The following is a 27,092-nucleotide window of genomic DNA, read 5'->3' on the forward strand; positions in this document are numbered from 1 at the left end:
GTGCTTCTCAAGGTCAGCTGATGTCTTGTTATCGTGGGCAAGGAACAATGGGAATTGGTTGTAAAAGCACCAGGGGCAGCTGTAGGGGGGCCCAGTGCCCCCCTGTCAACAAGCTTGGCCCCCCCTTTGGTAATTGGTTGCCTTTTATAGGTGGTTTGTTAAAACCAATAAACCATAATGGAATATGTACCAAAACATACTACAGAAAACCGTTTTTAATGGTTTTAATGGTTAAAAGTTGATGGTTTGTCATGTTTGTAATAGTCTTTGTTGTGGCTATAACTGCCCCTGAAGAGCACCAGTCTTTCTGAAAGTCTTTAATTACTCAGCGTTGATGGTAACTCACGTTTGTTGCCGCAGGCAGAGGATGAGTTTGTGTATTGGCCGAGTCGAGAGGAAGCCATGAACTGTGAGGCGTTTACAGTCACCCTTATCAGTAAAGACAGACTCTGCCTCTCAAATGAGGAGCAAATCATCATTCATGACTTCATCCTGGAGGCCACACAGGTCTGTCTCTTTGGAGGGAAAGATTTCAATTCAAACTGTATATAATATATAATTATTTATACATATTTCATCTAATATGATTGGATTATTTATTTTAGTTATATTATATAATATATAATATTCGTCAAATTATTTGTAATGTTTTGGATTTAAACGAGATTTAATATAAAATTAATTATATACATTTCATTTAATATTATGTTATTTAAATATATATTATACTAAAATGTACAATATTTATTATAAATATTATTTTAAAAATATGTTTATGTAGAGAGAAATAAATATATATATATATATATATATATATATATATATATATATATATATATATATATATATATATATATATATCATATATATATATATATATATATATATATATATATATATATATATATGATATTGTATATAATATTTTTGGGGTACTGTTCAAAAGTGTTTTGATATTTTAGTTTTTTATCGTATGTATCTTATGCTCACCAAGACTGCATTTATTGCAGAAAAAAACATCTAAACAATACTGTAAATACAGTATTATAATTGTGAACTATTATTATAATTTTAAATAATTTTCAGCATCATAACACCATTCTTCAGTGTCACATGATCCTTCATTATTATGCATAAAACATTTTAATATTCACTTTTTAATGCTGCTTAATATTTTTGTGAAAACATACATTTTTTCAGTATTCTTTAATGAATGGAAAGTTTAAAAAAACAGCATTTATTTGAATAGAAATATTTTGTAACATTATACTGTAAATGTCTTTACTGGCATTTTTGAACAATAGAATGCATTGTTGCTGAATAAAAATGCTAAAAAAAAAATAAAAAATCTTACTGACCAGAAATTCTTTTACAATGCAGTATATGCATGAATAATTTATATATATATATATATATATATATATATATATATATATATATATATATATATACACACACAAGTTTATATAATATAATTATATTATAGTAATATATATTAATATTCTCTCCCTGTTTCTTTTTCTTTGTAGGATGATTATGTTTTAGAAGTTCGTCATTTTCAGTGCCCAAAATGGCCAAACCCTGATGCTCCCATTAGCAGCACCTTTGAGCTCATCAATGTCATTAAAGAAGAGGCCATGACCAGAGATGGACCCACTATAGTGCATGATGAGTGAGTAATGACCTTTTATTAAAAAAAATTACAATTTGGCTTAGAAAACCTGTTGATTCTCAGCATTTAGTGGAAACTGCTTCTGGTTTATAGAAACACTGGTTCAATCACAACTTGCATATATCAAGCATCTGATATAGTATGTAGCATGTCAGAACTGGAACAATACAACATTTTTTTGTTTTGTGACTTGAGGCGTGAATACTTTGCCAATACATACTTTTTGTATCTAAAGAGAAAACTTTGCCAATACATGCTTTTTTTGTATCTGAATTTGACTCAGTATGCAAACTGAGTCAAATTCAGCCTTATAGATTCTATACAAGCCATCCTTTTTGGCCATCCTTTATGTTCAGCTCATTCTAGTGAATCGTTGGAGGCTTCAGTTCAATCTCAATTTTCACAGTGGCAACAAAAGACCTTCCATTGTAGTCTACAAAAAGAGTTAAGATTCTTTCTAGACAGAAGTAGCTCCCTGGCAAACACCAGGGAGATGGGGAGCATAGAATTAGCTCCACAGGAGAGGCAGATCTTTGCTTCTGTCAACAGCTTCTGCAGGAGGAGCATTTGACAGACTAGCATATCTGTAGCTGAAATGAAGACGATGCTAATTAAGACAGCTCTTAGGGGTGATACCATAGTAACATTACATATTTTGAAAAGCTAAATTAGCCCACCATGTTTATCAGATGAGGCAAGCAGGCCTCATTAACATAATGAATAAACATGAAGGGGCCATTGTTAGTCGTTTTGTTGCAAAGTGATGTCAGTTGATATTAAGGAATACTCGTTAGGACTAATTGGATCACAGCAGCACCTTGGGCTGTCAAACAATGGAAATGGTAATGAATTCTATTCTTGTAGAATTAAATATGGCGTTTATGGAGGGAAACGTTGCACTACTGTCAGGAACGTACTTCATAATTTGGATTATTTTTATATATATAATTTTTTCATGCACATTATTGTTCCTATTTGTCTTATTGTGCATGACTTTTTGAAAAAAAAAATGAAAAACTCAAATTAAATCTTAAATATTTAAATATAAATCTCATCTTAAATATTAAAAGACAATTGTATAATCTCTATCTGACATATGACACATTACAAGAGGTCAAATGAGTTGATATATTATATATAAATGATCATATGCATATATTTATGTGGACAGGTTTGGTGCAGTGTCTGCTGGGATGTTATGTGCTCTCACCACACTGTCACAGCAGCTGGAGAGTGAAGGAGCTGTGGGGGTCTACCAAGTGGCCAAGATGATCAACCTCATGAGACCAGGAGTCTTTACCGACATTGTAAGTGTTTATACTGAGATCTATAGCTTAATACAGGTGATATTTAAAGGTTTAGTTCACATCAAATATGATTTATATACTCACCTTTAAACCTTAAATGACTATTTCCTCTGCAGAAGACATGAAGAACATGTCTGGGTCAATTTAGCAGTACATCGTCACTCGCTTTAAGGGATAATATGGCATTTGTTCTTACCGAAATTAAAATGATCATCAAGCAAAAAAAGCAAAGGAAAAGAAACGATCTTTCCACAACTACTTCATTTGTACCTGAATTAAAAATTAGTTCAATATGGCCACGATCAATGGTCGCAATCTAACTAAAATGAGGGAACAAATTAATCAAATATGGCCAACAATTGGTTCCAGCAATCTAATTTGTTCACGAATTAGAATGAATTAGGAAAATGTGGCCACACTTTCACTAAAATGAGGGACGAATTAATAAAACGTGGACACAAGTTCATAGCTACAACTTATTAATTTGTTCCCGAATTAGAATGCATCAGTACAATTTGGCCACGATTTACTTCAACAAATGAATCAAATATGGCCACAAATTTGTTCCCATGACTTAATTTGTTCGCAAATTAGAACAAATCAGTACAATGCGAACATTATCTGACTAAAATGAAGGATAAAAATTGTAAATAGTGGCAATAAGCTCCCACACGAGACTTGTTTCTGAATTAGAACAAATTAGTAGAGTGTGGCTACGATTCAATTTGCATTTTAAGTGCATTTTAAATCAATTTTAAGTTAAACTATGATCCCTTGTGATCCTCTGTTCATCACTTCACATTCCTCTCCAGTAGGTGACAGAAATGTTCTCCTGCTGTTTCTGACGTTTTTACACATCATGATAAATGCTGCATTTCTGCCACCTACTGGACTGGAGTTGGAAGGCGACACTAGAGTCATATCTACACAGCAGTGTTGTAGCATTATGGCATCAGAGTTTGCATAGCAGTCATCATTTACATGTTTGTTTGTCTGGTTGTACCTTTTCTAAACACAATTTTTCTCCAAAACATTCCTCTGTGCCCCATTGTGAAGTCATGTTTTCATGTCCGCCTCTGTTTCAGGAACAGTACCAGTATCTTTACAAAGCTATGCTCAGCCTGATAAGCACTAAAGAGAACGGATCCAGCCCCATGTCCCTGGACAGAAACGGCAGCGTGGCCATGTCTGAGGAATCGGACCCAGCTGAAAGCATGGAGTCCCTCGTCTAAAGCCCCCCGAACAGGCACGAAGAGGCACTTAATCTAACTTTGTAAAACTTCAAGGACTAAGACAGACTTTTTCTGAGGCCTTTTTTGCCAGAACTCTTGGTTAAAAGAATAACCTGATTACTTTTTTACACTGATAAAAAGTTTTTGATATTTATTTTTTCGCCATTTTATGTCTTAATGTTATCCTACTGAACATTTGCACCGACGTTTTTGAGTTCACGACAAACAAAACGAAACACTTCTGTCTAGTTTGCACTATGAAAATGTCAGTGTTACTGCCTACTCCACCATCTAGACCACAGTCAGTCTCTCTCACTCACTTGAATTCTCACTGTCAAGCCCTTAGTTTGACATTCCATAATAAAGCCGCTCTCCGAAGCTTTAGAAACATCTGCCACAAACGAAAAACGGTTTCCACGCACACCTCAGATGCTGGAAAAAGAGATTATTCCCATGTCCAACTTCCAAAAACGTCAGATTCACAGATGAAACACCATATGAACAATATGGAGTATGTTGTTTTTGATTTTTGTTCGCTTTGATCATTTCGTGCACCCCAAATAGTATATTTACTCATTATGCTTCTAGTTAAACACATATTTACTTTCAAAAGGTGGTATTAAAACAGCTACTGTGAACTTTTGTATGATTCATATTCTGCTTTTAATATATATGAATATATCGTATATCATGATAACTTGTGCTTTTGTAAATGTTAACTGTCTCTTCGAGCAGCCGTCACAGTCTCTGCTTTTTGTTGAAGGATTTGCAGAGCCCATGACTTCTCTAGCACCCCCTGCTGGTTTGATTTCTCCATTGCTTTATGCTGCAAGCTGCTACTTTTGTCACTTGAGTGCAACTGAGCGTGTACTGATATCATGCAACTCATAATGTAGTTAATTCTGTTATTTGCCCATTTAATTTTGTAATTTTATACTGCTCTACTTTGTCCTGGGTTTTTTTTAATAGTTCACTGACATAAGCCGTCCCATAACTTTGAGAATAATGTATACAAGTCTCTCGATGCGATGCCTTCTGTACAGTCTCATTTCACCTCACCAGGAGTGTGTATGTGTGTGATATAAGTGTGTGTTGTGTTTGGTATTGACTGGTTTTACTAGGAACTTGTAGACTCAGTCCAAGCATTTCTTCACTGAACTGACCTCTTTTAATGTCTCTCATTTCTTGTTAATGATTCTCAGATACTGCTAGGAAATACAGTTACTGTAATATCATAAACGGTTGTCTCATGCCATACAGCATAAAGGCCTTGCTAACAAAACATTAGAATCAGTCTTATCGCTTCAAAAACTGGGGACCCGTGATTCATTAATTTTTACCAAAGACTAGAATTGTCGTTCACTTCAGTCACGAAACGTGAGGACGTTTTTATTTTTATTATTGGGTAAAGCAGTTTTAAGAAGAATGTTTTTGGTAGTGACTGGAAAAACAATGTTGAAAATGACCACAGGCAAAATCATGTTTTTGTTATGCTTTGCGTTTTTTGTTTTACTTGTATTTTTTTTTTTTCTTTGATTGTTCATTTTGTTTATTGGATTCTGAGTGTTTGTTTTATTTTTGTCCAAGATACTTCACTAAACGTTTGTCTGACCTTATTTTTGTTTTCTGTTGCAATTGTAGTAAAACGAATGAGAATGTACACTATTACTAATTTCTTTGATGTGAAGAAGAAAGGATTTTTGTTTAACTTTTGAAATTTTTTAGAAAGACTGACAACGTTATGCTGTTAAGATGGAGAAGACACACACTGAAGGTGTTTATTCAGTTCATGTCTTGTTTCTCCTAAGAAGGAGGCTGGAAAATTAAGTCACATCTCCAACATTTGGGGTAATATTCTGACTTTGCTTGTACATCACATGAGATAATTGGAGCTGACAAGTTGCGTTTCTAAATCTTTTCAAACAGTTATGTCCTGTGGTGTGTCCCCCCCAGCGCCCCCCCCCCTCCCCTTTTTTAATCTAGCATTTGCAAACATATTTTCATTATCATGTTAAGAAATGTACATATGTTTTGTTGCTTCATTAACTTATGAGTCTCTAAAAGCTTTGTATCCTGGTAAATAGTTGCAAACTTTATATTTTCATATAAATCATTTTTGTTTGTTTTTAGTTCTGTGTTTAGTTCCCATTGGTGGTTAACACAATATGTCCCCAAATCCTTCAGAAGGTGGCACATTCAAAACACACACCAATTTACTTACGGCAGTGATTGTGGTGTCTTTTTTCCCCCCTTTGAATCAAAATAAAATCAGTTTCATTGTCCAGAAGTGCAATAGATCTTGTAAATCAAAGAATAAGTTTCAAAGCAGGTGGGTGTCACCATCCTATCCACTTTTTCTAATCTGGAATAACACATGGAGGAATTGTTTTAGTTTATCTTTTTTCTTGAAGGGTTTCTTTTTCTTTCTTTCTTTCTTCTTTTTGTTGAAAGCTATATCAAAGCATTCTATTATAGTGTTATTTAATATGTAAATTGTATTGCTATACATAAAATAAAATATGAGTTTTGATGTACTTTAAGTTTATCTCCATGTTGTGCATTGTGTGGAGTGAGTCTAAAATGTTTGATTGTTGTTATTTGTATTTGATTGCTTCTGTTTCCAACATTTTCTTTTGTATCAAAATTAGCATCTTTTCATATTTGCACATTCACGTTTACTGTTGTTGTACCCAAGCGAGGGTAAAGAGGGTTCAGTGAACACAAAATGCAAAAGAATAACACTGCCTCCCAGTGTTCAGAGTTTTTGTTGTCTTTCTGGCAGGTTTGTGTGCTGTTTTCTCCTCTCTGACTGTAGTCGGAATGGTCCTAATTGCTGTAATTATTACAAAGGCTGATTTAGCTTTTCACAAATATAGATTTAAATCAGAACAAATGCTGATGTCAGGGGCATAAAAACAATAATCACGATGAGCCAGAAGCAATTATGTGGTGAGTTTTTTGCTGGAAACCAACGGTACCAGGGACAAAGCAAAGTTAATTACAAAATGAAACAAAAAATAAGAACAAACAGTCAGATTTTTCAATGCATGTTTTTCAATGTCCCAGTCATACTGTGTTATAACTGTTAATACGCCACAAAGGATTTCTTCAAATTGTGCAGGAACAGACATTTGTGAATTATGAATGTCTTTGTACGGTTGGTTTTTAATACAATGTCACTGGGAAACATTTTAGAACAAACTGAATTAGTAAAGCAGTGCCAGTGTCCCGCGTTGTCACCACGGGGGGGCCTGAGGGGTCACCCCTCACCTCTGGTGCCATCTCCGTAGTGGACGCCCTGATTTTAGTCTGTGAGGCAGGGTACTGCCCTGGGAAGGTCTCCCAGGCTGATAAATACACAGATTAAAAGCTAAATGTTTTCATTTCAGTTCTTTCTTAGCAATAAATTATTAATATAATTATAAATAAAAGTAAATAAAAATAAATTATATATATATATATATATGTATAGAAATGTGTATTTATTTGTTAATATTTTGATATTTATTGTTTGTTTTGTCTTTTGCCTTCAGAACTGCCTTAATTCTTCGTGGCATAGATTCAACAAGGTGTTGGAAACATTCCTCAGAGATTTTAGTCCATATTGACATGATAGCATCACGCACTTGCTGCAAATTTGTCGCTGCACATCCATGATGCAATCTCCCACCACATCCCAAAGCTGCTCTATTGGATTGTGATCTGGTGACTGTGGAGGCCATTTGAGTAAAGTGAACTCATTGTCATGTTTAAGAAACCAGATGATTTGAGCTTTGTGACATGGTGCATTATCCAGCTGGAAGTAGCCATCAGAAGAAGGGTACACTGTAGTCATAAAGGGATGGACATGGTCAGCAACAATGCTCAGATAGGCTGGGGCATTTAAACAATGTTCACTTGGTACTAAGGGGCCCAAAGTGTGCCAAGAAAACATCCCCCACACCATTACACCACCACCACCAGCCTGAACCATTGAGACAAGGCAGGATGGATCCATGCTTTCATGTTCTTTACACCAAATTCTGACCCTACCATCTGAATGTCGCAGCAGAAATCCAGACTCATCAGACCAGGCAACATTTTTCTAATCTTCTATTGTCCAATTTTGGTGAGCCTGTGCAAATTGTAGCCTCCGTTTCCTGTTCTTAGCTGACAGGAGCGGCACTTTGAGTTTGAAGTTTGACAGTCTTTGAAATGTCAATCTTTATGAAAAATCACACAAACGATGCTGCGCACTGGATAAGCCATATCAGTCAATGTTGTTGCAGAGTGCATTAGCCATGTTCCTTTATCAAAGCTAATATGTGAAGAAAAAAATCTACAGGCTGTAACACAAAACTCTTCATGTATGCCAAATTTACAGTTATACATGGTCTAACAAATTAAAGATAATTTACACATAGTAGCCTACTTGTAGTTACGCCTTTACAAGGACATGAAGATGCTAATTACAGAGCAAATGAAAAAGGAGACATTTGACATATCACAAGCTGTATTTATCAAGGAATTAACTGTACAGAGTCAGTCAGGATCTGAATTATACAGCATTCATTCATTCACTGATTCCATGTGTATCAGTGTCACCCTTGAACAGTGGCTGTGAGTGAGAATGAGAGTGGTTTCATCATGCACAGCAGTACCATTACAAGGACAATGTTATTCATGCAACCTGAATTGCCCAGTTTCCTTTCCATTTCTTTCCTATGAGCTTTGGAGAAATAACCCCACGGATATTCAAAACTGATATTAAAACCCACAAAATGTTCTTATTTCACAGCAGAAAAAAAGAGCATTTTTGTTTGTACAGAAGCAATTACAATTTGTACAGGTCATCGAGCTGCTGAGCTGAACCCATGGTGCTTAAGGGTCTGACACTATAGACTTGACATGAGTAGTGAGTTTCAGTCTTACCCAAACATTTAAAGAAGATATGAAGATACTGATATGAGGGTTCATCTGCCATAAAACCTGCTTAACGTGTGATACTGTATATATAAAAGTAATTAAACAACTTTAAAGAACATAGACATCACAAGAAACTTGAAAAAACATTAGAGTAGTAGCTGAAGTAGACAAGGCTATTAAACCATAAAACAATATGTATTTACTGTTGGGGTTGTGCTTTCTGTTGATTCAATGGATCAGATCCATAATTGGATTTAATAACATTTTATAAATGTTTCCAAATCCTTACGGTTACACACAACAACTTGTAGGTCTCAACAGTTTCATGTCCACCAACTTGCATGTGACGGAAGAAGCAGGTATTAAATGTGTGTATGCAGCTGTATAAATGAGAGTGTAAGCCGGTGGCATTCATGATTTCTTAAAAGATGCAGCTGAATGAACACATTGTTTTATAATACTGCTAGCTGAGCTAATCACAAAACAGCAACTTGTCCCAGACCCTCAAGCACCAATCCTCCTCCGCTCACAATAGCACTGTGCAATGCGGCAGTATTTTAGTGCAAAGGAAAAGTTGCATAAATTTTCTACTTGCAAGTGTATACATTATTTCCGTTCGCCACCACATTGGCTTCTAGTCGCTCAACTGTCTTAGGTCTTCTTTGTCGCATCTTCTTTGCCGTTTTCTATAGGTGAAAGATCTTGACTGCAGGCTGGCTATTTCAGTACCCGGATCCTTCTTCTACGCCGCCATGATGTTGTAATTGATGCAGTATGTGATCTGGCAAAATGTAAGGTCTTCCCTGAAAGAGACGACGTCTGGATGGGAGCATATGTTGTTCTAGAACTTGGATATACCTTTCAGCATTGATGGTGCCTTTCCAGATGTGTAAGCTGCCCATGCCACACGCACTCATGCAACCCCATACCATCAGAGATGCAGGCTTCTGAACTGAGCGCTGATAACAATTTGGGTTGTTCTTGTCCTCTTTAGTCCGGATGACATGGCGTCCCAGTTTTCCAAAAAGAAATTTAAATTTTGATTCGTCTGACCACAGAACAGTTTTCCACTTTCCCACAGTCCATTTTAAATGAGCCTTGGCCCAGAGAAAACGCCTGCGCTTCTGGATCATGTTTAGATATGGCTTCTTTTTTGACCTATAGAGTTTTAGCCGGCAACGGCGAATGGCACGGTGGATTGTGTTCACTGACAATGTTTTCTGGAAGTATTCCTGAGCCCATGTTGTGATTTCCATTACAGTAGCATTCCTGTATGTGATGCAGTGCCGTCTAAGAGCCCGAAGATCACGGGCATCCAGTATGGTTTTCAGGCCTTGACCCTTACGCACAGAGATTGTTCCAGATTCTCTGAATCTTTGGATGATATTATGCACTGTAGATGATGATAACTTCAAACTCTTTGCAATTTTTTCTCTGAGAAACTCCTTTCTGATATTGCTCCACTATTTTTTTTCGCCGCAGCATTGGGGGAATTGGTGATCCTCTGCCCAACTTGACTTCTGAGAGACACTGCCACTCTGGGAGGCTCTTTTTATACCCAATCAAGTTGCCAATTGACCTAATAAGTTGCAAATTGGTCCTCCAACTATTCCTTATATGTATATTTAACTTTTCCGGCCTCTTATTGCTACCTGTCCCAACTTTTTTAGAATGTGTAGCTCTCATGAAATCCAAAATGAGCCAATATTTGGCATGACATTTCAAAATGTCTCACTTTCAACATTTGATGTTATCTATATTCTATGGTGAATAAAATATAAGTTTATGAGATTTGTAAATTATTCCATTCCTTTTTTACTCACAATTTGTACAGTGTCCCAACTTTTTTGGAATCGGGTTTGTAAAAGAGCCAAACAATTAAAAGAAGCAAAGACTTAAACTACTTCAGTCTGTGTGCACTGAATTTATTCAATACACAAGATTCACAATTTGAGTTGAATTACTAAAATAAATGAACTTTTCCACGACATTCTAATTTATTGAGATGCACCTGTATAGCCTATATATATATATATATATATATATATATATATATATATATATATATACATATTCGTTCAGGTTATGCAAACCTAAATAAGAACGCTATGCATTTAGAAAGAAATCTTATTAACTTTGGTATTATTCTTGAATTTTTGACTTTACTGTGTGACCAAAAATAATGGAGTAGTCTATTTTAAGTTTCAGCTCTTTGATCGCGCCGGCGCCTCATGCGCACCAGCGGCGCCAGGGGGGGTCTTGGGGGGTCTCAAGACCCTGCCAAAAAATGCCTTGACCCCCCATTTGAACCCCCCCCCCCCACTCCACCCTCTTCCTGATTAAAAAATATATATATCCGGGATAAAGATTTAAAAATGTTTCTTTTCAAACTACGCAGAACAATAATAATTAATAATTCATTAGACATTTATTCTTACACTGAACCGAGAACCGTTTCTGTCTGGCACGTACGATTCGAGAACCGAGGAGCTGATGATACTGCGCATGCGTGATTCAGCGTGAAGCAGACTCACACACAGCGCGTCTGAACCGAACTGGTTCTTTTGATGATTGATTCTGAACTGATTCTGTGCTAATGTTATGAGCGCGGCTAAACCGAAGGCTTGAATGAAGGGCAGTCATGCCAATGGCATTACGTCGAGTGCAAAAGAACCGGTGAACCGTTTTTTTTTTCAACTGGTTTATTGAATCGAACTGTCCGAAAGAACCGGTTCGCCGAAAAGAACCGAGCTTCCCATCACTACTGGTGATCCGAAAACCGATGCAACCGGTTCTTGACTCGAGAACGAGTCAATCTTTCGTTTGTTATCTGGCTCGGCTCGGAGTTCATCTTCAGTTCTCTCTTCACAGCAGTTCAGTCAGTGTACTGTTTGAGTAAATGAATTACTCCAGGATATTGGTTTATTTGAACTCAGAGGGAGTGTCAGCCACGTTAAAAAAGTTAACAGCTTAAGTAATTTGTGGATTAATGCTTATTGGAGACGCGAACCGTTTCAAACGATTCAGTTCGATTTGGTGAACTGGTTCAAGAAGATCCGGTTACATCGAGTGATTCATTCGCGAACTGGATATCACTAAACTGCAGTGTTGTGAACGCGCTCACAACAGACCCGAAGAGAAGACAATGCTGAATAAAGTCATAGTTTTTGTTATTTTTGGACCAAAATGTATTTTCGATGCTTCAACAAATTCTAACTGACCCTCTGATGTCACATGGACTACTTTGATGATGTTTTTATTACCTTTCTGGACGTGGACAGTATACCGTACATTCATTTTCAATGCAGGGTCAGAAAGCTCTCGGACTAAATCTAAAATATCTTAAACTGTGTTCCGAAGATGAATGGAGGTCTTACGGGTTTGGAACGACATGAGGGTGAGTCATTAATTACATAATTTTCCTTTTTGGGTGAACTAACCCTTTAAAGTTTGAGCATATTGTTTGCAAACTGCAATTGATTAATTAATTAAAAATTAGTTGATATGCTGTGTTGTTTTTGTTGTTTAGTAGCAGTAATATGCAGTTATTAGCCGTATCCACTGTATTTTTTGTTGGTTTTCATGAGACCCCCCTTGAAATGACCAGGACCCCCCATTGCCCCCCCAATCAAAATTGTCTGGAGCCGCCACTGCTCATGCGCACACTATATATGTTATATATATAAATATATATGGAATATTAGTTTGGACAGAATATTCAAAATATGGTCATTATAAGAACGTTTAGGAATATTATCACTATAAGAACGTTTTGAACTTGGTAATAATTTTACAAACCATCAAAGTCACTGCTAGGGAAAACGAGTATTTATGTAAGTGGACTTCTGAGTTATAGAGCACTGTGTGATAACTAGCCCCAGTCTCCCTATTTGTTTACGTAATGGTAATTAGAAGGCTATGATATCACTGTAACGTCAACTATGCTTAATTATCGTGAAAATAATCTATTAATGCAAAATAAAAATAAATTTTTTACGTGTTTTAAAATAGGCTTCATTTAACTATACTTTCTTTCTTTTTGTTTTTTGTCTAAAATGAGATTCAGTCTGAACCCAGTACGATTTTTAATTGTGCTGCAATTCGCCGCGACATACACGAGGAGGCGCCACGTGAAAAATACATACACACACGAGTCCATGAGTGCGCATGCGCGTTAGTGATGGGAAGTTCGGCTCTTTTCAGAGAGCCGGCTCTTTTGGCTCAGCTCCCAAAGAAGAGCCGGCTCTTTCGACTCCTGAACGGCTCTTAATTTAGGATTTTTTGTAGGCCTTTATTTTACCATAACTTTGCAAAAAATTAATGGTTTGTGTGTTGAAAACACAGTGTGCAGTGTTTTTATGAGAATCCTTATAGTTGCCTAATTTTGTGCATTTATTTTGTTACAAAACCATTCTTTTGTTTGTTTTGTTTAATATTTTAATCAAACATTTTATTGCACAAATTAACAACAAAACAGCAAATAAATCCAAAGAACAGAACTAGAACCAAACTCAAGCAAACAGTATTAATGTCCTCAGTGAAGATTGGCATTCAAAAAAATCAGATGCCTCAGCTTTGATGGACTGATCCTATTTCTTCTTTCTGTGATTATCTCATAGACTGTATAAAAATATGGACGTAGTGTCTGTGACGTCACCCATAGACTCCTGAAGAGCGGTTTTGAAGCTCAAAGTGTGCAGAGCGGGCCGTCGCCATCTTGGCAGCGTGTCACCGCGCGACTCTCCAGGATAATCGAAAATGGGCAAAAAGGCGGGAGCTGGTTGCTGAAGCCACGCCCACCTAGCGCGACGGCAGTGTCAGCATCGGCAATCCACCTGTCACTCAAGTGACCACGCCCTTAATTAATGCAGAACTTTAAGGCTTAATATAATTTAATCGGATGAGTTATAAAAAAAATTCACCCCCCTCACAGTTGTCATGAAGGGCAAAATTAGCTATATAGACCAAAATCATTTTTTGAACCAGGCTGTTTTTTTCTGCTGTAAAGTTGGGCATTTTAACATGGAGTGTCTATGGGATTGACTCCCTTTTGCAGCCAGCCTCAAGCGGCCACTCGATGAATTACAGTTTTAGTCACTTCTTTATTGGCTTCACGAGAGAGAGCGGGAGGTTGCCGCTCGGATTATCTGCCCTGTTTCACCCCCCTCTCTGTTTTTACATAATGGTATATAATCACATCTGATTGGCCGCGATGCGATTGCTGACCAATCAAAACAAAGTTCTGCCTTGAGGTAAGCAGCGAAAGGGAAAAAAAACTGGGAGCCGGCTCTCACTCGATGCGAGCCGGCTCTTCTGATTCACTACAAAGCATCGGCTCCCAGAGCCGCATCTTTTGCGCATGACACATCACTAATGCGCGTAGTCGTGACCGCGCACTTGTGAGAGACGTTTGAAACTTCTCGCCGTCCGGTGATTAGCACAGCACTTCAACATACAGCTAACGGTAAGATCCTTGCATCATCTCATTATTAATAAATCCATTCTACATTATCCACCGGTCGTTATTAAACTACGAGATTACGAAATCATCTTGTTTGAATATTAACGCACGCAGCGCACACCCTTCAAGTGAGCTCGAGAGTTAACGTTAGCTCGTGAACTAACCACATAACGGTGTACTTTCCGCCTTACTTTCACTACATTAACCCCATTTGGCAGTTTCTTCAGTGTCTATCATATTGGTAAATATATATCGTTTTGTCTTGAAGCGCTTTTTATTGTGACTGTTTGAATGGCTAGCATATCTTCTCCGGATGCTAACAGCTTTAGCACGTGAATCATGGCCTGAGTTTCTGTCATTAAACTCCATCATAAACAGCCAGACTGACACAGTGGAGCCCACAGACCAGCCGTATACCACCCAGATCATAATTTAGTGCTTATTCATACATGTGAGCGAGATTCAGTCAGAGCAGGCCAAACGTGTGTGACCGTCTGTCAAGATCATAAACACACAGACTATCACCTGCTTTCGCTATTAATATACGGGACGTGCAAAATAAACATTTAAGGGTCAGCTTCAAAATGTACTTCAAATTCAGATCTTTCATTTCTGAAATGCGTTCATAAAATGCATTATTTTATCAGCAACAGAGTGTTTTTCTGTTTCTATTGTGTGTGTGTGTGTGTGTATATTTATATATATATATATATAATATATATATATATATATATAATACATAGCAGATATTGTTTTTATTTTTGTAGCAATCATGGAGCTCAATGATGGAAATCTCCAAACCCTGACTGAGTATCTGCAGAAAACACTAAGCCCTGACCCAGCTGTGAGACGGCCAGGTAACATTCACCTTTGAGGCTATACAACAAAATAAAAAATAGTGTATTTTTAAATAAAAATAGGGATATGTTATAGAAAAAAAGATTCAAATAAATTAAACGGTGCATTAAGGTTAAGGTGTTAAAAAGTAATCAAATGTGAAATAACACTGAGTCTTCACTGTATATTTGCACTGTTTTTGTATTCTCATCTTTAGCTGAGAAATTTCTGGAATCGGTGGAGGGAACCCAGAACTACTCCATTTTACTCCTCACGGTATTAGAGAAGTCCCAGAATGAGGTCATTCGTGTGTGTGCGGCCGTCACCTTCAAGAACTACATCAAGAGGAACTGGCGCGTAGTGAGTGTCCTGTTAAATACTATATAAATACAGTCTGGTGTGGGATTGATGGAGTGTAATGTGGATTTAATTGTGCACTTTCTCTTCCTGGTTGAGGATGAACCAAACAAAATCTCTGATCCTGACCGGACTGCTATCAAAGCCAACATTGTAAATTTGATGTTAAGCAGCCCAGAGCAAATTCAAAAACAGGTACCCATCTCAGATGACCCTTGAGAAGCAGCAGTTAGAAGTTGCTTCGCCTTCATACTCCTGCAGTTACTCTTCTGTTGTTTGGAATGAGTGCTGCTGCTGTAACCGGCATTACTGGGTTTATAATAAACCTCACTGCTGTAGCCTATAGATCAGTGGTTCTCAACCAGATAAGACAATAAAATAAGCTAAAACAGCTAAGCCAGTGGTTCAGATATTTATGTGCCCTGCCGAAATTTTCACTTTCCCAGCTACAAAAAAATATATATATATATAATTTTTTTTGTTATTGTGACTCATGTAACCTGTTATTCCACTTAATAACCTTATTATGACACCAGCATTTTAGATACCACTTAAATTCACAATTCTCCATTTCAGTATCACAGGAAAAACTATTCGCCTAATTAATAAAAAAGTTCAAACATATACAGTACTGACCAAAAGTTTGGAAACATTACTATTTTTAATGTTTTTGAAAGAAGTTTCTTCTGCTCATCAAGCCTGCTTTTATTTGATCAAAAATATAGAAAAAAATTTAATATTGTGATATATTATTACAATTTAAAATAATTGTTTTTAAATTTATTATACTTTAAATTATCATTTATTTCTGTGATGCAAAAGCTGAATTTTTAGGATCATTATCACATGATCCTTTAGAAATCATTCTAATATGATGATTCATTATCAAAGTTGGAAACAGTTCTGCTGCTTAATATTTTTTCAGAACATGTGATACTTTTTTAGGATACTCTGATGAATAAAAAGTAAAAAAAATAATAATAATAAAAAAAGAAGCTATGTTTTTAAAATATAATATTTTGTAATAACAATATACACTACTGGTCAGTAATTTGGAGTCAGTAATTTTTTTTTTTAATAAAATCAATACTTTTATTCAGCAAGGATGTGTTAAATTGATAAAAAGTGATAGTAAAGAAAATATATTATTAGAATATATATTATTAGAATTTTTATTTTTATTTTGAATAAATGCAGTTCTTTTTAACCTTTTATTCATCAAATATATTAGACAGCAGAACTGTTTCCAACACTCATAATAAATCAGAATATTAGAATGATTTCTAAATGATCATATAATAGACTGGATGTTACATGTGACACTGAAGGCTGGAGTAATGATGCTGAAAATTCTGCCGCGCATCACAGGAATAAATTATTTTTTTAAAGTATATTCAAATAGAAAACTATTATTTTAAGTTGTAATAATATTTTACAATATTACTATTTTTTCTGTATTTTTGATCAAATAAATGCAGGCTTGATGAGCAGAAGAGACTTCTTTCAAAAACATTAAAAATAGTAATGTTTCCGAACTTTTGGTCTGTACTGTACATAAACAAGAGCACAAATAAAAAACAATATCTGTAAACAAACGTGACCGTTTTCTCCTCTGCAGCTGAGTGATGCGATCAGCATCATCGGGAGAGAGGATTTTCCTCAGAAATGGCCGGATCTCCTGACCGAGATGGTTACTCGTTTTCAGAGCGGAGACTTCCACATCATCAACGGAATTCTTCGCACGGCGCACTCCCTTTTTAAAAGGTGTTTGAGATGGATTGAAATTAAGTGAACGCAACATTGTAGCCTTTACGTGTAACTTTTTTTAGGATCAGGTGGAGGTTTTGTTTTTCTTAGTTATGTTATTTTTTTGACCTTTACATAAATTGATGTATCCGGGAGTTTGAATATTGTCTCTTTTGTCTTTCAGATATCGCCATGAGTTTAAGTCCAATGAGCTGTGGTCAGAGATCAAGTTGGTGCTGGACACTTTTGCACAGCCTCTCACTGAACTTTTCAAGGTGAAGTCAATGAGTGCTTGTCCATTATGTTATTGCATCATAAACTGAAATATTAACGATCACTTGTGTTTACTCATATGTGTGATATGGAAATGTAAATGTCACTTGTTTGTTTCACTTTTAGGCTACGATTGATTTGTGTCAAACTCATGCAACAGATATCAATGCCCTGAAAGTGCTCTTCTCTTCCCTAACACTCATTTCAAAACTTTTCTACAGCCTTAACTTCCAGGTAAGTGCGCTTACACTGCTCATACTTCCATTTGAACTCCTGTGCCAGTTTTTCATTTAACATCTCTTTTCCAATCTCTTCAGGATCTCCCAGAGTTCTTTGAGGATAACATGGAGACTTGGATGACCAATTTTCATAACTTATTGACTTTGGATAACAAGTTGTTGCAAACAGATGTGAGTTTATTCTCGTATTGAAATATTAGGACAGAGGAATGCTCACAAATCTGATTTCTGTAACCTTCCTTGATGTAGGATGAAGAGGAGGCTGGTCTGTTGGAGCTGTTGAAATCTCAAATCTGTGATAACGCAGCACTTTATGCTCAAAAATACGACGAAGAGTTCCAGCCTTACTTGCCTCGCTTCGTCACAGCTATCTGGAACCTGCTGGTCACAACTGGTCAGGAGGTTAAATATGACTTGGTAAGTGGATTGCATTTAATACAGACTTGGTGGCAGACATTATTTTAGTGTTCATAGTGCTGTTAGTTTTTCCTAACAGTGCCTGATGACATTATGTCTGTTGTAGCTTGTGAGCAATGCTATCCAGTTTTTGGCATCAGTGTGTGAGCGGCCGCACTATAAGCATCTCTTTGAAGACCAGAATGTTCTTACCAGCATCTGTGAGAAGGTCATCGTACCCAACATGGAGTTCAGAAGTATGTGTCAGTTTAGATCTTATATTTTAGTAACTCATGAGGTGGTATGAATAATCTGGAAGGATGTAGTAAATTGATGATTGTATGTGAACAGGTGCAGATGAAGAGGCTTTTGAAGATAACTCAGAAGAGTACATCATCAGAGACCTTGAAGGCTCAGGTATGTTGACGCTACTCTCTATTGTTCAGACACTTGGTCTTCTGTACTGAATCTTATCTCCGGTCCTCATAGACATCGACACGAGGCGTAGAGCAGCCTGTGATTTGGTGCGAGGCCTCTGTAAGTTCTTTGAGGGCCCGGTTACAGGCATCTTCTCTGGCTATGTGAGCTCCATGCTGACGGAATATGCCAAGAACCCAGGGGTGAACTGGAAACACAAAGATGCTGCTATCTACCTGGTCACATCTCTGGCCTCAAAAGCTCAGACGCAAAAGGTGAGATGCTTGCTAGGGTGGGCTTTGATCAAACTGTTGATCAAGTGTTGCTGGTGTTCACAACAGCAGCATGATTTCACTGGTGGCTCACTTAATTCAAATTGTACTTTTCTAGATTAGCATTTTATTTTTGTTAGTACAATTTTAACAATGTCACAAATAATTGTCTACTAATATAGCTGTGTTTTTAGTTGGGGGTTTTTTTTTTTTTTGTTTGTTTGTTTTTTTGCTGACATCTTAGATAGCAGGGTGGATATTGCACTATTTAATATAAAGATAATATTAGGGTTGCGTGATTTTTGCCATTATTTTTTAAACAAATTTTGCCCATACCGATATATTTCCTTTTGTTTGGAAACACCACCAAGTTTTTTTTTTTTTTTTTTTTTGACATGTTTATTTAGTGTTGGCTTGTACAATATACAATGTGTCTTCCCGAGGGAAATAGAAATACCTTAACAGAAGATCTTCAAAGTATTGGTTTGGCTTCAAATAAACTACAAAAACACACACACAAAAAAAAGAGCGCATAAATGATAAGATACATGCATAAATATATTTAAAATAATAAATAAATGGATAAAGGGACTACAGTAGCAATAATAGAAATAAAAATAACACCAATTAGAAATAATAATGTTGGTGATTAGGTTAGACACAAAGTTTAACAATCAAAACCTACAGAAAGGCACATTAAAATATTTCTTGTACATAAATCTATCATCAAAGGATTCCAGCCTAAAGTGGAGACTGATACATGTCATTTGAAACCGAAAAGAACATCAGAACACAAAAGAACCCAGACCATTCTTTGTAAGTTGCAATGCCCACCTTCAGAAGGAGGGGCGCCACACCCCAGAGATCCCTAATTGGCACATATGACTATTTTTCTCACATCTAAAGGCAGGTGATCTATAAACGGAAACCATAGGTTATAAAAGTTCTGTGCATTCGGAACACAATTTAAGATATTTTGGATGAAAACCAGGAGGCCTGTGACTGTCCCATAGACTGCAAAATAAATAAGTGCCAAGGTCCATAAAAGGTATGAAAGTCGTCAGAATACTCCATCTGCCATCAGACGTGCAATCTGGGTTATATGAAGCGACGGGAACACTTTTTGTAAGCGAAGGAAAAAAATAACGACTTTATTCAACAATTCCTTTGTCAACGGTCTCCTCTGTGTCTCTCCATATCACCGTATGCTCTTCTGTATCATCCGCACCACAAGGATGCGCTGTTTTCTTTCAAATCAAAGCTAAATACACATTGAAACAGCACATACTTGTGGCACAGATGACACAGAAGAGCATACGCAGCATACGTTTCGATAATATTGTGTATTCCGATAAAATATGCTGCAAGGATATTTACATTTTTTACATAATATTTACTAAACTTGCAAATGAATCGATATGAAAAGTCATTTGAATGTGATAAACCTGTAATTTAATATGTAAGTTAATATTTAGTTTACAAGCTGTAAAAATTAAATTTACGTGGCAGTTTCTTTTCAGATTATAGGAGCCAGTTGGATTTCTGTTGTTTTGTGATCTATAGATCTGAGGTCCAGTCTGACAAATGTGTACTTCTGTTTTACAGCATGGAATAACACAAGCCAATGAGTTGGTGAACTTGTCTGAATTCTTTGTCAACCACATTCTAGTAGACCTGAAATCTCCCAACGGTAATTGGCTTTTCTCATTTCATTTAGCACTTTAAACTGTTTTAATGGAACTACAATGATGCTGAATGAGATATTTTCTTCTTTGTTCCTCAGTGAACGAGTTTCCAGTTTTGAAAGCAGATGCCATCAAGTATGTTATGACCTTCAGAAGTCAAGTAAGCATTTTCTTTTCCATTACGTTGTACTATGTCCATTACGCAAGTATGCCTTCACTGGGTGTGATGGTCTGGCTTCTGTGTGGTCCTCCAGCTCCCTAAAGAGCAGCTGCTGGAGACTGTTCCTCTCCTGGTGGCCCACCTGCAGGCAGAGAGCATCGTTCAGCACACCTATGCAGCACATGCACTCGAGAGACTCTTCACCATGAGAGGAGCCAACAACACCACTCTGTGAGTTTATCCAGTACAAGACATGAGAATGTTCATGTTCTGAATTTTTTCATCATTTATTTATTCATTTTCTAAACGAATCCTGTTTTTCAGCATCACTCCTACTGAAATGGCACCATTCACAGAACAGTTACTCAACAATCTGTTCAAATCTTTAGCAATCCCTGGCTCATCTGAGAACGAGTACATCATGAAAGGTAATTGCCTCTGAGATCCACAAACAACATTTTAGTAAGCAATTTTTTGTTTACTTTTATATTCTTATATAATCCTTGACCTTTTCTGTTTGTCACCTCTCCAGCCATCATGAGGAGTTTCTCCCTCTTACAGGAAGCCATTGTGCCCTACATCCCCACTCTCATTGGCCAACTCACCCATAAACTTCTCCTCGTCAGCAAGGTAACCCAATCGCTAAATCTGCTGTCCTATGAAGGAGGCTTGAGCTCAGGTTTGTGTCCAGTCATGTGGTCTCTGTCTCAGTCCATGGCATTAGATGCACTGGCAGGACACACAGAAATATCCGTCCATTAAAGGGGACATTTCCCAAGCAGGACTTGATCCTAAAGGCAGGACGAGACATTTCCATGTTCTATACAGAGATGTTTAGCATGCCATGCTACCATACAGTTTAGCATACTAGTACAGTTTCTGCAGCATGCACGTTTTCTGCATTCAAATAGCCACTTGCTAAATAAAACATGTAACAGTGAGATCATATGGCAAATATTTTACTTAATTTAGTCATTTAAATAACTGCTTTATAGTAAGCAATATAATTTTTTTAAATGTGTGGCCAGCCCGTTGTTCAAAGATCAAATGTCTTTTCTCTACAGAATCCCAGTAAGCCACATTTCAACCATTACCTGTTTGAGTCACTGTGCCTGTCCATCAGGATCACCTGCAAGGCCAATCCAGACACCGTGAACAGCTTTGAAGAGGCCCTGTTTCCTGTGTTTACTGAGATCCTCCAGAATGATGTGCAGGGTGTGTTACGCTGTTATAAGTTGTTAAACTCTTAAACCTTTTTCACACAGTTGTGTGGTGACTTACACAACCATTCAGAAGTATGGGGTCTGCATTTATTTGAAATATTTTTTTTCTGTAATGTTAGCAGTCATTACTCTACTCTTCAGTGTCACAGTTTCCTTTAGAAATCATTCTGATGTGCTGATTTCCTGTTAAAATAATATTTTTATTAGCGATGCTGCTTTTAAACATTTTAATAATTAGAAAGTTTAAAGGAACAACATTTAACTGAATAGAAATCTTTTATAACATAAATACTGTCACTTGAGTTAAGAGTATTACTTGAGTGTGCATCAATTTAATTTCTTTAAAAAAAATAAGTAGTCTTACTGACCCCAAACATCTGAATGATAGAGCAGTGTTTCCTGTGTGTAACCTCTTGATGAAAGCCATGTTTTTATGGGCCTTTCCTCTTGTCTCCTCTGGCCCTGCAGAGTTTGTGCCGTACGTCTTCCAGGTGATGTCTCTGCTGCTGGAGATCCACACCAGCTCCATCCCCTCCTCCTACATGGCCCTGTTTCCTCACCTCCTGCAGCCGGCGCTGTGGGAACGCACAGGAAACATCCCTCCTCTCGTCCGGCTGCTGCAGGCCTATCTGGAGAAAGGAGCCGCCACCATCGCCAGCGCAGCCGCTGACAAGATTGTGAGTGTTTCATGGGATGTCTTCTAGGTTTTTTTTTGCCAGATGAATAGCCACAATGCAGTGACCTCACCTCAATAGCTTTTCATTAAAATAATGTAACTTTTTTTTTTTTTTTTTTCAGCCTGGTCTTCTTGGAGTATTCCAGAAGCTCATCGCATCCAAGGCTAATGACCATCAAGGCTTCTATCTGCTCAACAGTATAGTGGAGCACATGCCTCCGTAAGCGATGTGTAATGAGGACACAAGAATAAAAGGGTTGTCATGTTTCTGTGCTCTATTCAGTTGGTTCTGTGTGTTTGTATGCAGAGATTCCATCACCCAGTACAGGAAACAGATCTTTATTTTGCTTTTCCAGAGGCTTCAGAGCTCCAAGACCACCAAATTTGTTAAGAGTGAGAGATTGCTGTCATTTCTGATCAAAGTTTACTTCTAACCCCATATTTAAATGAGCACTGTAATTTTAAAATGACAAATTGCTCACTATATTGATCTGTCACCCCTTTTCTCTTCACAGGTTTCCTGGTATTCATCAACCTTTATTGTGTGAAATATGGAGCAATTGCATTGCAGGAGATATTTGATAGCATCCAGCCAAAGCAAGTAGCTTTATTATTCGAAACATGTCAAGTCATAATCATTGCAGATTATTACTGACTGGCTTATTAATCACATTTTCCCATCAAAGCATCTTTTAAAAAAGTGTATGTGTTTGGTTCCTCAGGATGTTTGGCATGGTTGTAGAGAAGATCATAATTCCTGAGGTGCAGAAAGTCTCGGGGCAGGTGGAGAAGAAGATCTGTGCTGTGGGCATCACTAAGATCCTCACTGAGTGTCCTGCCATGATGGACACAGAGTACACCAAACTCTGGTAAGACACACTACAGGCTTTTTTTTTTTTTTTTTTTCTTTTTTCTCAGGCCAATTTGTACTGATATTTTTAGAGCATCTTATTATTCTGGTATTGTCCCTGTCTTATGGAAAACATATCAAATAATTCCAGTGGCGAAAGTTTCTAGGCCTTCAGGATTAAATGATTTTCGACCCAATAGCAATTACATCACTAGTGATGAAGTGATTTGAACACTTCGTGATAAAGTACATTGTGTCTGAAACACAGCATCTTATACATCCTCTGCAATTTGCATATCAATCCTCCAGGGGGGTTGAGGATGCAACTTTAACTCTATTGCATCTGCTGTATTCACATTTAGAGAAACAAAACTCATGTGAAAATTGTATTTGTGGAATTCTCATCAGCTTTTAACTCTATTTCCCCCAGTACATCAGCTGTTACCCTGGAAAAAGAATTTTCATTAGACAGTAGGACGCTTATCTGGGTGATTAATTTGCTTAGTGTATTCTTTTATATCATAAATATGCAGGTGATACTGCTTTAGTGAGCTTTCACATGATGGGGAGGAAGAACATGGGCCTGTTTTGGAATTCTTTTTAAATTGGTGTGAAAATTCAAATCTCCTCTTAAATATCTCCAAAACTAAGGATGGTTATTGATTTGAGAGAGAGAGAAAAATGTAACCCATCCTGCATCAAAGGGATACTCCACCCTAAAATGAAAATTATGTCATTAATCACTTACTCCCATGTCGTTCCAAACCCGTAAAAGCTCTGTTCGTCTTTGGAACACAATTTAAGATATTTTGGATGAAAACCTGGAGGCTTGAGATTGTCCCATAGACTGCCAAATAAATAACCATGTGAAGGTCCATAAAAGGTATGAAAGTCGTTGTCAGAATACTCCATCTGCCATCAGACGTGCAATCTGGGTTATATGAAGCGACGGGAACACTTTTTGTAAGCGAAAATTTTTTTGTCAACGGTCTCCTCTGTGTCTCTCCATATCACCGTATGCTCTTCTGTATCATCCGCGCCACAATTGTAAGTCGCTTTGGATAAAAGTGTCTGCAAAATGACTAAATGTAAATGTCATTGAGGGCAGTTTACACGACAACGTTTTCAGCCAAAAATTGGAAACTTTATGCATTTTGCCTGTTCGTTTACACGACAATGGCGTTTTGGGGACTGAAAACGGGTTTCAAAGGGCAAGTTTTTGAAAACGGCACCGTTATCGTTTCCATGTAAAAACCCAATACGGGAATCTTTGAAAACGGTGACGTAATGCACGTGCATAATATGTGTTAGGTATGTAGACATGTGCAGTACGTGTCGATTTTAAAGGCAAGCGCGAACAAACATACACAACATTGGTGGAGTACATGGTTGTTTTGTAGCTGCTCAGAGTTTGCTAACGCTTCTTCAGCAAAGTGTGGATTTACTTCACCAATATTACAACCAACAGCGGAAGACGCATCATATACAACATGTAACCGGCACTTCCCTACAGGTACTGTTTATTAACAACATGACAGCGACAACTACTGGCCTAGCATATGTAATACAGCATTTTTGGCCGTTTTCGCTGATATGTGTAAACGCGGATTGTTTTGAAAACGTTGTTGTGTATACGTGAAACGTTTTAAAAAGAAAAGGGAAAAACTTTTCCATTTTTGACTACATCTTTGCTGTGTAAACAGCCTAAGTCTAATAAGATAACTTGGGATGTCAGATGATCTGATGAACTAATCATGAACATTTGGTGAGAAAAGTCTGCTTTTGCTCTTTAGGAGTCCTTTGTTGCAGGCTTTGATTGGTCTGTTCGAGTTACCTGAAGACGACAGCATCCCAGACGATGAGCATTTCATAGACATAGAGGACACTCCAGGATACCAGACCGCTTTCTCACAGCTTGCTTTTGCAGGCAAGAAAGAGCATGACCCCATCGGAGACGCTGTCAGCAATCCCAAAATCCTCCTAGCTCAGTCCTTACACAAACTCTCCACCGCCTGTCCTGGAAGGGTGAGTATCACTCACGAGAAGGATGCTGAAATAATCACTAAAATGACTTGAGAACATGACAAAAGCGTGTTTGGTCTCCAGACCTAGTGAGCTGTGTATCCAGAATACATGCTGAGCTGTTGAAGTAAGTAAATGTCGTCTTTAACAGGTGCCCTCCATGTTGAGCACCAGTCTGCCAGCAGAAGCTCTTCAGTACCTGCAGGGTTACCTTCAGGCTGCCACTGTACAGCTGGTGTAGCCACACGCCCAGACTCCTTATCGCCAAGAAAGGGGATCTCTGACGCTCTCAAGACACCCGAACTGATCCAACCAAAAAAAGAGACGACCAGTGAACTCAACATGAGTGGAGATGTACTGCCCAGTGATACATGGCCAGACAGAAGGGATCTCTAAGAAATAGTTTTAATGATTTATCTCTGATGAATAGGACCGAGCAGAGAATAATGTTTGGAAAGCAATGGTGATGCTTGGTTAGAGGGGTGCTGATCATCTCACTGGGTGGCCTCTGCTGATGTTGGCTTTTCTCATGTATTATTTTGAGTCCATTCAGTATGTTCTCTTATTGTTTAGTTTGGCGTCTCACCCAATCATACGTTCGGCAGTATTTTGAAATGTCGCTTTTTACAAACATTGAACAGCACTTGGGAGTTGGCAGACATTTGGCGGCATCTTTAAAATCAATGGGGAAAGTTTTTTCGTTTATTCTTTTTCCTGTAGTTTTGGGGATGTTTTTACTGTATAAACGAGTTGTTTTGCAAAGCAGAATATTGTCAAATGTCTCATGTTGCATGTCATTCACCATGTTATGTCTTCATGTCTTAGTTTTGCTGCTCTAGTTGTTAATAAATAAAATGAAGCACTTGTTTAACATGTTTGTTCATGTTTGTATTTGTTCCAAAATGACTTTCATCTTTAGTTTACTGAATTTAATGGGTAACATGCTAAATTATCTCTCTAATAAATTATCACTCTACCTTGATAGATTATATAAACGTATGCTTCACAAAAGTCTTTAAAAAAGATTTTTAGATTTTAGTCCTGCCTTTGTTCTTAGTTTTGTCTGTTTTTGTCACTAATCATACTCAAGTCATAATTTATAACATTAAAAATGAAAATGTTTTCTAAAAAAAAAAAAATGTAAACGTTAAAATTAAAATGTCACATTAAAAAAAAAACCTTGAAAAGTGCTTTTTCCCATTTTTGAACGGTCACTACTGGCCTATACTGCAACAAAGATTGCTTAAGGTCAATAGAGCAGTATGAAGATCTGCAGACTACTGATGGACATCTGCTGAAGCTTTCAAAATGCCTGAACGAGCACTGGAGCTTCTCCCTAAAAGCATTTTTGCTCTTCTTCAT

At 37.2% G+C, this 27,092-nt stretch overlaps 2 protein-coding genes across 3 annotated transcripts in view; both read left to right on the plus strand.

Moving 5' to 3' along the window:
• LOC109098792 (receptor-type tyrosine-protein phosphatase gamma-like) overlaps positions 1-6,745 on the plus strand; it is a 233,825-nt gene extending 227,080 nt beyond the window's left edge. For both annotated transcript variants that reach the window (XM_042766063.1, XM_042766062.1), the window contains 4 exons: positions 361-507; positions 1,530-1,672; positions 2,844-2,979; positions 4,065-6,745. In XM_042766063.1, the coding sequence (XP_042621997.1) occupies positions 361-507; positions 1,530-1,672; positions 2,844-2,979; positions 4,065-4,211 (573 nt within the window). In that variant the 3' untranslated portion in view covers positions 4,212-6,745. The remainder of the gene's footprint in view (positions 1-360; positions 508-1,529; positions 1,673-2,843; positions 2,980-4,064) is intronic.
• A 7,678-nt stretch (positions 6,746-14,423) lies between these two features.
• On the plus strand, positions 14,424-26,601 carry LOC109104132 (exportin-2). The gene is made up of 25 exons (XM_042766064.1): positions 14,424-14,580; positions 15,345-15,434; positions 15,632-15,774; positions 15,865-15,966; positions 17,390-17,535; positions 17,702-17,792; positions 17,917-18,024; positions 18,108-18,200; positions 18,279-18,446; positions 18,553-18,682; positions 18,777-18,842; positions 18,915-19,117; positions 20,720-20,804; positions 20,898-20,959; positions 21,054-21,190; positions 21,284-21,387; positions 21,492-21,589; positions 22,024-22,174; positions 22,651-22,859; positions 22,981-23,078; positions 23,166-23,251; positions 23,374-23,455; positions 23,581-23,727; positions 25,502-25,733; positions 25,882-26,601. The coding sequence occupies exons 2-25, from the start codon at positions 15,350-15,352 to the stop codon at positions 25,969-25,971; spliced, it is 2,916 nt and encodes a 971-aa protein (XP_042621998.1). The 5' UTR covers positions 14,424-14,580; positions 15,345-15,349; the 3' UTR covers positions 25,972-26,601.
• The last annotated feature ends 491 nt before the right edge of the window (positions 26,602-27,092 follow it).

Source organism: Cyprinus carpio, chromosome A11 (genome assembly GCF_018340385.1).
Source record: "Cyprinus carpio isolate SPL01 chromosome A11, ASM1834038v1, whole genome shotgun sequence".
NCBI lineage: Eukaryota > Metazoa > Chordata > Actinopteri > Cypriniformes > Cyprinidae > Cyprinus > Cyprinus carpio.

What these genes read in the sequence shown, in the direction of transcription:
- LOC109104132 (XM_042766064.1), top strand. Translation starts at nt 15,350, where the DNA reads ATGGAGCTCAATGATGGAAATCTCCAAACCCTGACTGAGTATCTGCAG. An exon ending in CCCAGCTGTGAGACGGCCAG is followed by an intron (nt 15,435 to 15,631) that starts GTAACATTCACC and finishes TCTCATCTTTAG; the next exon opens with CTGAGAAATTTCTGGAATCG. An exon ending in TCAAGAGGAACTGGCGCGTA is followed by an intron (nt 15,775 to 15,864) that starts GTGAGTGTCCTG and finishes TTTCTCTTCCTG; the next exon opens with GTTGAGGATGAACCAAACAA.